Source organism: Thermobia domestica, chromosome 11 (assembly GCF_964235325.1).
Source record: "Thermobia domestica chromosome 11, izTheDome1.hap1.1, whole genome shotgun sequence".
NCBI lineage: Eukaryota > Metazoa > Arthropoda > Insecta > Zygentoma > Lepismatidae > Thermobia > Thermobia domestica.
Window position 1 is genome coordinate 264,103,246 of NC_137464.1, and position 12,973 is coordinate 264,116,218.

At 36.7% G+C, this 12,973-nt stretch overlaps 1 protein-coding gene across 6 annotated transcripts in view; it reads left to right on the top strand.

The window, feature by feature from the left end:
- LOC145665034 (uncharacterized) overlaps positions 1-12,973 on the top strand; it is a 487,711-nt gene that overhangs the window by 55,028 nt on the left and 419,710 nt on the right. The window contains exon 4 of one of the 6 annotated variants that reach the window (XM_081732268.1): positions 3,044-4,678. The exons of the other annotated variants lie outside the window; for them this stretch is intronic. Within the exon in view, the coding sequence (XP_081588394.1) occupies positions 3,044-3,929 (886 nt within the window). The 3' untranslated portion in view covers positions 3,930-4,678. Of the gene's footprint in view, positions 1-3,043; positions 4,679-12,973 lie in introns of those variants that run through there. 6 annotated transcript variants of the gene reach the window in all.

Below are 12,973 nucleotides of genomic sequence, written 5' to 3' on the forward strand. Positions count from 1 at the left end.
TGTCACCATAACAAAAATATTCCAAGTAGTCCTTTATCTTAAGCGTAACACAGTAGCTCTTCTTATGTCCAATTGGTAAGTGGATATCGTGCTTGACCACTAAAGTAACAAATAGCTGTCTCCAGCCCGAATCTCCGTCACACATATTTTGTATTTTTTAAACATTCTTTTAAGCAAAAAGGGATCATAAATAAAAAGCCACACTTGCTTCATTTCGATTTGAAGCTGATCAGCTTATCATATTGCCATTCCGAAGTAAAGCAAGCTAACCACTCAACCAGGTACTCACAGCACGAACTTATGTGATACGCTTTACATATGGAATTAATTGTATTACTTTTGTTGTGCAAAACGTTGGAGAGAAATTTTACAGGTATTTTCTGCTTCTTCTTTCCTTTTACACTATCGTTTGTGAGCTACAATAATCAAATGAATGAAAATAAATATTTTTTTAATGTTTGCTACTTGAATAACGTGATTAATCTTAATCAAATTATGAAGTGAGTATAGCTTGTATGGACCAGGGGCGGATCCAGGGGGGCGATCGGCCCCCAGAAGCGAAAACTTTCTTATTTTATATATAAATAAAACCCATTCTAGAGTTTGGAGCTCTTAAAAATAGCTCTAGGTAGCAGTATTACAACCCATTGGCCCCCTAGAATTCCGTCCTGGATCCGCCCCTGGTGTGAATTGACTTTTCATAGCATGGATTCCAGGAAGAGTTAAACACCGTATACCCACGAAAAAACCTTTTCACTAATACTAATCTCCTATTATACTGCACAAGGCGCCCATTTTAGATTTCAGCGTAATTAATTCAATGCTCACAAAGAGATAGGCCTAAGATTTTCTGCTGAAAAAATAATAGTGTGTCACTCACGTGTGACAAGAGCCACGTTAAATCTCTGCTCCATTCTATTATTTCTTGTCCTTTCTTTGGCTAGTTTATTATTCAACTGCACTTACCATATGCGCTTATTTGTTCGTATATTTAACCCTTAAAATGGAACCACAAATAAGATGTACATGTTGTAAGAAAACTTTCTTTACCGTGCAGCAGTTGCACTACTGATTTAGCATACTTAGTTATGCCGTCCCCAACTCTTTGAAAACCAATTTTCAATTGTTGTTTTGGGCCTTCTGCAAAATAGAGACTGCTGAGGTTTGTTTTTTGAAACCTCCTACACTTTTTTATGTTTCGTTGCTAATAAATGTAAATTTTTTACAGGTAAAAGTTAGAACCCAGAGTCGGATTTACGTATAAGCTAAACAGGCTATAGCTTATGGCCCCACTTCTTTGGGATCCCCCAAAATTAAAGACAACAGCGATATACATTTTCAAAATATAAGAAAAATAAAATCTCCACATAGCAACAGTACTTCGTGTTGTGTAGATTCATATCGTCGCATGAGAACCAGAGGAACGTAACCCCATTTTCGTAGGTTTACAGGCGAGAGGACAAAAATATTATTTTCTTAGAAACATGTGTTTTTTGCAAGATTGTAATTGAGGTACATTGCAAAAGATGATGAACAAAGAGAACAGGTGGCGTTAGGTTCCATTTACACCAAGTGGGGCTTTCAAGATTATGTACAAACATGAAAAAAACGTTAGAGTTACGTTCCTCTGGTACTGGTTTTCATGCGACGATGCGATGTAAGCAATGGGTCCCTTTCTGCTAGCGTGCTTCCTAAAATATCACTAGCTTCTTCATTTGTGTATATAGGGTGCCTACGTTCACCTTGATACTTAAAGGGTCCCATTTTCTTCAATAGCTTAGGGCCCCACCAAACCTAAATCCGACTCTGGGTTTTAACAGGTACTTCTCGATACACGTTATAGTGACGTGCGATTTCTAATGAGAGGAAGTTATAATGCGATTCAAAACATGGTAACAAAGAATTCATGTCGGGTAATATTATCCGCTTCACTCAGTGCTTGAACCAAGGACAGTTTGTCTGGCTTCATGCACAAACGTCTACGCAATACACCCGAAACAGCGGTCTGAGGGATACTAGTTTCTTGTGATGCACGTCGTGTTGATTTTCGAGGACTGCGGACCAAATTCTCGATAACTGCTTCCACCACATCGTCCATCACGGATGAACGCTTTGGAGCCTTTGTGTGTTGCACAGAACAACCTGTTTCAATAAATGTCTGGTGCCATTTGTACACTGTTGCTCTGCTCCAGAGTTCCTTGCCGTATTGTGTGCGAAACTTCCACTGTACACTCGTTGGTGTCTTTGTTTCTTCAATCCAAAACACGCACTTAGCTCTTACCGCACCAGTGAGTCTCCATTTTCAAGGACTGAATTGTGGCGCCGCATGTGGTCATCTCCGCAAGTACTCACTACGTGAGTCAAACTTGTAGTGTTTTGCTGTATAATTATATATAAACCAAGTGTGTATGTGGTTCCAATAAAGAATTTTAAATGATTGAAGTTGAAAACCCTATAAAGAATCATCCTGTAGATGAATTTTATATCTTTATCTTTTATGTTAACGAAAATATCCCAGCTTGCTCTCTTCATTTTTTAAAATCTTAGCCATTGACACTTTTTCACTGGATTTTAGTAAGTGTTTTAGATGCCAAATTCTACTAGATTGCATTGGATTAAGATTTTGCAGCCCGTTCAACAGGAAGATCATAGAAAATTGAACTGCAGCTTACCGTGGGATCCGAAGCACAGAAGTTCTGGCCGGTAACAGAACCCATATCTCCCGAGCGAAAAAAGCGTACGCTTTCTTAGAAAACCCTGTAAATTTTATCCCGCTAATAACTTGCTCCTGAATTCTTGCTCCATTTTTGCACACAATATAAATTCGTTCTCTTACTCGTAGCATCCTCATTTCAGTGGAACTAACGTAATTTATTACTCATGTAACTTCGTAGAAAAGACAAATAAACTACAGTGCTTCTTTCCCTACATATTTACCGTGTTTAAAATGCAAAGATATGCATTGTTTTGTTCAATATGATTTGTTTCGTTTTTATCTTGTTTATTTAAAAACGTATAAGTTTTGTATATATATTCTTTCCAGAAAAGAGAATACACATACGGCACGAACGGAAATAATTTTATTTCCAAATGAGAAACCTCACCTTACCGAAGAGCGTCCCAAAGGACTTAAGCGATCACGTTTGGCAAGTAACATGATAAAACATAAGAATAAGCAACCTTTTACCTGCCAAGAATGTCGGAAAAGATTTATTCAAAGAGCACAATTGGCAACACACATGTTAATGCATACTGATGACAAACAATTTAAATGCCAACACTGTGGAAAGAAATTTAATCGCAAATCAAATTTAGAAGCACACTTGTTAAGACATACTGGGGAGAAACCGTTTTTGTGTGAGCATTGTGGAAAGAGATATATGGAAAGATCAGATTTGAGAAGACATGTTCTAACGCATACAGGTGAAAAACCTTTTATTTGCCAAGAATGTAAGAAGGAATTTATTCGAAGTTCAGATTTGACAAGACACATGTTAAGTCATAGAGATGAAACACGTTTCAAGTGCCAAAACTGTGGAAAGAAATGCAATAAAAAATCAATTTTAGAAGCACATATGTCATCACATACTGACAAGAAGTTGCTTGTGTGCGAACATTGTGGAGTGTGGTTTACGCAAAGATCACATTTAGCAACACACGTGTTAATACATTCGGGTCCCAAAGCCTTTACTTGCGGAGAATGTGGGAAGGGATTTAGGCTAAAACATCATTTGGCGGCACACATGTTAATACATACTGGGGAAAGAAATTTTACATGCCATGAATGTGGAAAGAAATTTTCACAAAAATCAACATTAGTACTACACACGTTAACACATACTGATGATAAGCCGTTTCTTTGCGGCAATTGTGGGAAGAGGTTTAAAACAAAATCATATATGACAACTCACGTCCTAAGACACAGCTGAGATATTTTTTATATGCGAAGTGTGTGGAAAGAGATTTCAAAGAAGGGAAGATTTGGTACGCACATGTTAGTTCATACTGGCCAGAGACATTTTACACGCCAAGACTGTAGAAAAAGTTTCTTTGAAAGAAACCTTAGAATCACACATGTTAACTCATGCTGGGCACAAACAGTTGTATGTGAATATTGTAGAAAGAGGTTTTTCGAAAATTCGAATTTGGGAAAACACATACTAATACATTGAGGCGACAAACATTTTACCTGCCATGAATGTGGGTGAAACTTAGGCGGCAAGGAAGTTTGGGAAATCACTTATAACACATACAGGTAAAAATCTTTAACGTACCTAGAATGTGAAAGCGATTTTGGCAAAGAGGAATTATGGTAGCGCACATGGTGATACATACTAGAGAGGAATGTTATTCGCACAAAGACTGTGCAAGGGGACTTTTCCAGCTCAAATATTAATACACACTGGGATGTAAGCATTTGTGTGCGAAAACTGCTGTAACAGGTTTATTAAGAATCATATTTGGTAACAAACATGTTAACACACATAGATGAAAAACATTTTACGTCCGAAGAATGTTGGAAAGAATTCTTAGAAGGAAGTTTGGCAATACATGCCTTAACACATACTCTTTGGAAATATTTTAAGTACTATATTTTAAATAATTATTACCTAATGCATCAAAGATGGGCGTTTGGCGATGGGGTACGAAATGTGACAAATGGAAGCAGGGGTTTACGTTTTCGTTACTACTTAACTTTTTTCTTTGTAATTTTTCTTTTCTCAAATATATATATATATATATATATATATATATATATATATATATATATATATATATATATATATATATATATATATCGGGTGTTGCAAAATAAGTGTTACAACTCTTGGGAGGTGACTCCTGCCACTGAGACAAATAAAAAAGTTCTCTTGAACTTTCGGCTATCGGACATAATTTCAGATCTACAAGGTGCCGAAAGCGTGGGAAAATGATTTTCGGACGACAATAGTTCGGAAACTATCCAACGTAAAGAGGGCGGGTAAAAAAATCACTGAAGAAGTCACACCTGCTGTATTGAATTTTACATGTTTCGTAATCCTGCCATGCACGCGCAAGGAATTCCCCAAAGTAACGTAGGGAGTCCGGATAATCTGCCAAATGAAAATTGGTCTAAATGGATATGAATTGATAGAATTTTTAACAGGTATCAACAATTCGTTTGTATTAAGTCGATATCTGGGTCAAATACAAAATGGCGGACACCTTCTTGTCCGTTGTGTGTGGTTGCATAATCGCCAGGTACGGATGCTGCCCAACAGTGACGTTCTGAATATTAAGTGTTGCGAATTTGTAGGGCTACTCAACAAAGTAAAAAAAAAGTTCATAAAACAAAGTAGGTTTCTATAGTGCAATATTTTTATTTTCACAATTAATGTTGAAACCCCAAAAGGATTTCTACCACTTCCGATTTTAGTAGAGAGATTAGAATACAGACGAAATCTATATTTTTGGGACCCTTAACTGATTGCAGAAAACAGCTTCTTGTTATCTACTATAGATTTCTTCTATAACTCTCAACGTTAAAACAGGAAGTTTCTGATTTTCGACCTCTTCCGGTTTGAATAGAGGCCTAAGACAGAAGATGGCAGCTATATTTAGAACGCTGAATAGAATGAAGAAAACTGCTTCTTACTGTTGCAATTCCTGTTCTATTGATATGACTATTGAAACCGGAAGTGGTTCATTTCTACGACTTTCGGTTTCAATTGAAGATCAATAGAGGACATGAAAAGTATTCATGCAGTTGCGTAGCGAGAAACTCATCAAGGGGGCGCTCGCACACAAGCATTTCATATATATATATACAGACATGGGCGCCGATCCTGGGGAACCAAGGTGACTCGGCCCCCCCCCAAAGCACATATGGGCCCCCTTATTGTATTTAAGAATATATAATATTTGGAATAATTTGAATGCAATTTGTTTTAAAATCTTCATATATGACTTCTCCATCTAAATGGGCCCCCATTTTACAGAGAAATCGGAGCCCTTATATACAGGTGCAGATCCGAGGGAAGGCTATAGGAACTATAGTCCCTCCTTGACGCTCAGGTATACACTGGTTAAAATGGGCTTCAATTCTGCTTTACACTGGATAAAGCTGCAAGCTATGGTTTAGCCCCTCCCTTGTTCATATCCTGGATCCGCCACTGTATATATCTATCATTATTATATATATATAGGGCCGGATTTAGGGGCTGCAAAGGTGCACTCCCCCCTTTCGTTGTAAATATTCGCTATCTAAAATGAGAAGCGAGCAGTGAAAATAGCAACACATTCCGAAACTTTTTGCCATCATGTTTCCGTTTAGGGCTTAAAAGAAAGCAGAGTTTTGCAAAAGCAATAGTTTGAGTTGATTTTCTGAAGGTTGTAGGAAAAGGATTCACCAAGCAAAATAATATAACTTTTGTCAAGTAAGTAAGAAAACATAAGGCAAGAGGAGAGGACATTTTTCTCCCTGTTTAAAATATTTTCCTTCGTTCTATGCATCAGTGTTGTCAGGGGTAAAGAATATTGTCACATGTCCCTTTGAAGAGTTTCAGTATGATTGGTTCTTTTGGTAGTTATAGGTGCACCCCCCTCAGACAATTCTGGATCCGGGATATATATATATATATATATATATATATATATATATATATATATATATATATATGTATATGTATGTGTGTGTGTGTGTAAATAAAACTCTATGATGTTGCTGGATTCAGACTTTAGGTTTCGTCCCAACAAATCATTACATATACCGGCCTGAAAAGGTCAGAAATATAGCATTCGAAGCGAATAACTGGCCATGTACAGGGCCAAATGAACACATTCTCACACCCAAGACTATAATTCACCTCTTCCCCCTTTCATCAAACAAAATATATTGGTAGTTCTTGTGTTGTAAATTGTAATGATCACATTGTTGTCACAATGAATTCTGCATTTAGTGGCGACTACAGAAAATTTCACTTTGAATGCTCGTTTTTGCAAGATCACTAAAAGACAATAGTGTATTATATGTAATACAGAAACGCCCACGCAGAAAATTCTTAGTACAATGGATCTATTTATTTTATAATATACAAGGTGGGGGAGAGGGAGCAAAATATTCTTTCCTAGGTTGGAGCCTAGGCCCTAAATTAAGCCTGACCACTATCATTGGTACTTATGTGCACCATGTGGCTGGCTAGAGTAATATTATTTTCAATTTCCTTTAGTTGCACGGTATAGAGAAAATGATTAAATTTGCTTAGAAGTAAAGGGAAGTTCTATTAAATTTCCTTTCGCCACAGCCCACAAAGATATCTGGCCGGCCAGATGGTGCTCTATCTACTCGGTGATGCGTGGCTAACCACTCACAGCCCAAACGCCATTATTTTTGGCTTCCCGGCTTCGGCTTCAGATAGAATCCCAATTGCCTCATGATATTAAATTAACACTGAATAATTTTAGTGCTACGGCAGGGAGTAATGAACCCCTCACATCAAAGTAGCGCACACAAACAATTCTTCTAAGCTGGAGCTCAGTAATGTAAAAGTACTACCGGTATATATTTAATTTTAACAAACATTTTTTGTTTAATGCGCTCCATTTGCTATCGAAGTTAGTAAATTAATAATGCCAAAGAAAAGAGATTGAAAAGATGAAGGATACTGTATATAATAATTTGTTGAAATTTTATGTAGGGTAAAATCCAGAGCTTCCAGGATTTTTTAAAGACATGACTAATCGTTGTTTTTCTTTGTGATAAATTATCACTAAGAGAATACAGCTAGTGGTCGCAAGCTCGAACTCGGAAGCTCCTTGTGTGCGTAGCTGTGGAACACTGCCTCTGTTGCCGATCCCAGCCGAGCCGAGTCTGTATATGGCCAGACTTGGCCAACAAATAAAGTGATATTTATTCTTAGATGATGAGCTACTTGTCTAGCAAATTTCCTTCAGATCCGGCCAGTATTTACTTAGGAATAAAGTACCATATACAAGCAAAGCCGAGCCTGTCCTTGGCCGAGTCGGCCACCAAGTGTACCGGTCCTTATTCTTTGGCTGATGGGTTACCTGTCGACCAAATTTCGATTATATTCGGCCAGTAGTTACCGAAAGACAAGATACAACGTACAAGGCAAGTCGAGCCGAGGCTGTCGCTGACCGAGCCCAGACATAATATATAATGATCTTCATTCCTTAAGCGATACTTGGCCACCAAATTTGATTTAAATCTGACCAATAGTTACCGAAAAATAAGGTACCACATACAAAGAGAGCCGAACCGAGCCTGTCCTTTACCGAGTCGGCCACCAAGTATAAAGATGTTTATTCTTTGAACAATAGGCTATCTGCGCACCAAATTTCGATGATATTCGGCCAGTAATTACGGAGAAATAAAATAGGACATACAAGGCAAGCCGAGCCGAGCCTGTCGCCGACGAAGCTCGGCCATCACATGTAGTGATCTTTATTCCTTAGATGATTGGGCACTTGTGCATCAAATTTGGTTTAAATTTAGCTGGTAGTTAAAGAGGAATAAAGTACTACATACGCACATACATAATTACATCTGGACTAAAACTACAAGCTCCCTTATGCTTACTAAGGAAACTAAAAAGAAAAGTTCTAACATTACAAATGCAACATACTTAATGTAAGCAGAATCCACTTTCAACATTACAACACTAATGGGGGAGCTTGAGCCGGGTGAGCCCCCCTGACTGCGCCACTGTACTTTTGAGACACTTGAGAGCTATTCGATTGGAGAAAACTGCTTTCATCTATCTTTTACCGCTCTTGCTCTATGTTATGTAGACCAATATTTATTGAAACGAGAAATTATAGTTGAATGAACCACTTCCGGTTTTAGTAGAGAGTTCATAATAGAGATTAAATATGTTCTTACGAAACAGAAACCCGGATCTTAATACGTATTACGTTTTTCGATCTAAGATGATCAATGATCAAACCGAAAATGGTTTATTTAAACCACTTTCGGTTTGAGAAGACTATTTTAATAACAAACTCAATTCCTAATGCTTGACTCTTTGTATTTTTACCAAATTTGTTGATGATCCATGAACTACTTTATTTATTTATTTTCTGTCACACACGGACACACGCGAATATAGTAAATATACAATGGAGATATGGTAAACCGAACTCTAGTTATTAAAAAAAAAAACTTACAACGAAAACTTGATTTTTGCCATCCCTGCACAAATCCGTTCTAACCACAGAAACATCGTACTGTGTGTTTTTGTCATAAATATTATAAAATGAAAAGAAATCTATCCTTCCAGAAAACAAAAGAAATAGGCAAATATATAAGAAACATTTAGACTTTTTTTGGTTGTACAATTGTGAGTGGAAGAGATTAAAGCTACTGCTTCGAAGGAGAATCCATCCGTTTCAAGCAACAAAAGATGTAGAAAAGCAATTGGAAAGACATTCCATACTGAGGTTTCAAAGATCATTATCTTTTGTTGACACGTGAATCACACAAACTTCCGCCGAAAAAGCAAATTCAGATAGTTGCCGTCGTAAAGTTGTGAGAACTCAGTAGGGAAGTGGGAAGGGAGACTGCTCAAGGAGTAAATGATTATGAAACTGGAGGGGTAGACACGGGTTTCACTTTCAAATTGTCATAATACATCCCTCCTCAGCATTTGTTCTTCAAAGAATGTCATCCGTAGTAATTTATGATCTTTTGACTCTTTAGCTGCAGTAACTCAATACGGAAGAATGCATTACAATTAAGGCCATGTCTAACGTTTTGAGCTGAGATCATCAGTCTCTATACAATAACATGGTGAACTTCTTTCCAAAATATTATGAAAACTATTTGTCTTATGCAGTTCAAACTTTCTCCAGATGTTAACCTACCCCAATACTACATGTTCACTTTTTTTATTTTTAAACTAGTTCTTATAGTTCATTAATATTACTTTTTACAAGTAAATGAGACAACGCTGGAAATATATACACAAATGCAGAGATTGGAGAATCAGCAGGGTTTTATTTCCTGCTTGTTGAGGTGAAGAAATAAACACGCTCTCCTGATCCATTCACACCATTGTTCCTCACTGATCTTCAAAAAGCTGGTAGGGGAGGGAAACAAGTTACGAAATGAGATAAGATCGTTCATCTAATAATGTGGAGAATGCATATCTTCGAAGTTATGTTAGTTGAAACCTGATTATATGGTCGGAAGAAAGAGTTGCGAGAGGCAAGACTGGCTGCTGTCAGAAATGAGAGAATCTTATCTGCCTTCACATCATTTACTTGTACTTTATAATGAATCTTGTCAAACAGGATGCACTTTCCCTATTTTCATGTTTCAACCATTTTCGATCCTAAATCTTGATTCTTGCGCGGTGAAAAAAGGAGATACGTCAGAGGAAACGCAAAGCATTATCATCAATATTTTGATTTCTAAAGTACGGAAGTAACTTGAAAACATAAAACTATAAAATAAATATCTGGGAAGATGAAAGAACAAATCATGTCATTTTAGGCGTGTGCGTAACAGTAATATACAATATACAATATTACAATATTTGTGAGGGTCTAGATCATTTGAAGCCGATATTGGTATTCCAAGGATAAGCAAGTGAAATATTTTTTTACTTGATTTTGACTGAAAACATGGTTTACAGAATTATATATATATAGAAAACTTGTAATATATATATATATATATATATATATATAGAGAGAGAGAGAGAGAGAGAGAGAGAGAAAGAGAAAGAGACAGACAGACAGATAGATACATAGAAAGATGTGTGTGTGTCTGTGTAATATGTGTGCGTGTATTGTATAGTATTTTGAGTTAGTTTCCTGACCAACGTTACGTTACACCAGTAGCGTAGCCAGGATGTGTGTTTGGGGGAGGCAAGTGCTATTATAGGTACATATAGAAAAATTACAAACAAAAAAATATATAAACATAAAAATATATAAAAAATTACAAACATCAAAGTACCAAAGTACATTGTCGGACCGCTGTGGGAGGGCCCGGCCCCTCTGGGCCCCCCTTCCCTACGCCACTGCGTTACACCGTAGGAAACTACAATTACGTCACTTTTGAACAGAGACGTTTATCCTTGTTTCCCCTACGTAGTTCATAACACTTCATAATTTTTGGGGAAAAATACCTTTCAACGTGTATCACTTCTATTCTCCTGATTCATTTAAAGAACCAATTATCGGTTGGTCGCAAACTGGAATTACTATTTTCGACTGAGGGATCTTATCAAACTCTCAATCAAATTTGGCCGATACATGAACTTGTAGCAAATTGGAATAATAACAAATCGCACGGAATCAATAAAAATATATGCACAGCTATATTAATCCATATATCCACATTCGTGTGTACTTCTATTTTGTAGTTGACCATCCATCACAACAGAGTTAATACTTGATCTGTTAATGATTTGCGGGTGAACCATCTCAACCAAATTCTCGCGGTCCACAATCTCGCCTGGCGGAAACCTCACGGACCAAAATCTCGCATAGTCGAAATCTTGCCGGACGAAATCTAGCTTGGCCAAAACCTCGCGGGATAAAACTTAGCCATTTAAATCTCGTGGTATCAAATCTTCCATCAGCGATATCTCCTGTGTAGAGTGTTTAAAATATACATTTTAAATATTCACAGTACAATTTGAAAATAATAATTATTATAAATAAATGACAATGCAGAACATAGTAAATGATTTTATTATTTTTTAAAAGATGAAAAGAAAGATAGGTAAATAGTTACTTCGCATCTTATTAATATAACACTTGCGTTGAAAATAGATTTTCGCAGTTCATACTCTCCTTACAATATAATTAGATAGAGGTGCAGAACAAGAAAGAGGCGCCACTTTATTTTGGAAAATTTACGGGTAAAATCTTTTCACTCAGAAACTAAGAACTTATTTATGCAGCCGGATAACGTGTAGCTCATGTAACTGAGATACAGCATTGAAAAGTTTGCTCCATCACCATGATACTGCTTTATGTGAACAATGCAATGAATCTAAGCATTTAGTAATATTATGATGGGCAATTTACATTTATGCTTTAATAATTATAACAAATATGTTTTGTTCAATGACGCATTTAGGAGGCTATTGGACTCAAGGCCCCCCTCCGAAATAATTTCATTATTATTTTTTCGCATTATACGTACAATACACATGCTTCTTACTGCTTCTCAAGCCTCCCCCTCCGAAACAAGATCCTAAATACGCCACTGGTTTTGATAACATTTGAAACAATATTATAAGTAAAATACTTTATAGTAAGTTCAAACCTGAATTATCACAGAAATAAAAACACGTAAGATTCTAGTAACTGTAGTCGTATTGTTCAACGAACTCCTAAAGGATTGACCTCTTGAAAGTGTCAAAGATACTAGTACAAGTAATTTGCATTTGAAACTAACATATCTACATGTGTCTTGGCAGTTTATACTGGGAAATATTTTACTATGGCGTAAGAAAAACAGAAATTGGATATTTATCGATATTCGAGATGTATTTAAATTTTAGAAATTCGAAATGTATATTTTATTTCTAGTTCACATAGTGGTTGGATACATTTCTAGTTTACGCGCAGACCCACCGTTGCTAACTTATCTGCTCCCTACAGACGCACCTCCGCTCAGATCCACCAGTTCATCTTACGTGTATTTTAAACGTAGTGGTATCCACTAGACCAGAAATTTCTCGTCTCGTCTTGATTATAATCTCGAAAACCACACGAGAAGCACCTTTCTAAATTCGAGACGAGGCAAGAAACACAACAATTATCGTCTCGTTTTCGAGACGAGAAATTTCTCAAGCCCTATGGGCAACACAAATTCACCCAAGTCTTGGACCTTAAACACTGTTTCAGTAATGCATGATTCATATGTTAAAAAAAGAAAAAACTACAAAGTGGTAAAGTGATGGGACGAAAGCAATGAAGAGCATTTATTTACGTTTAAAAGATGCAAGTCATTACA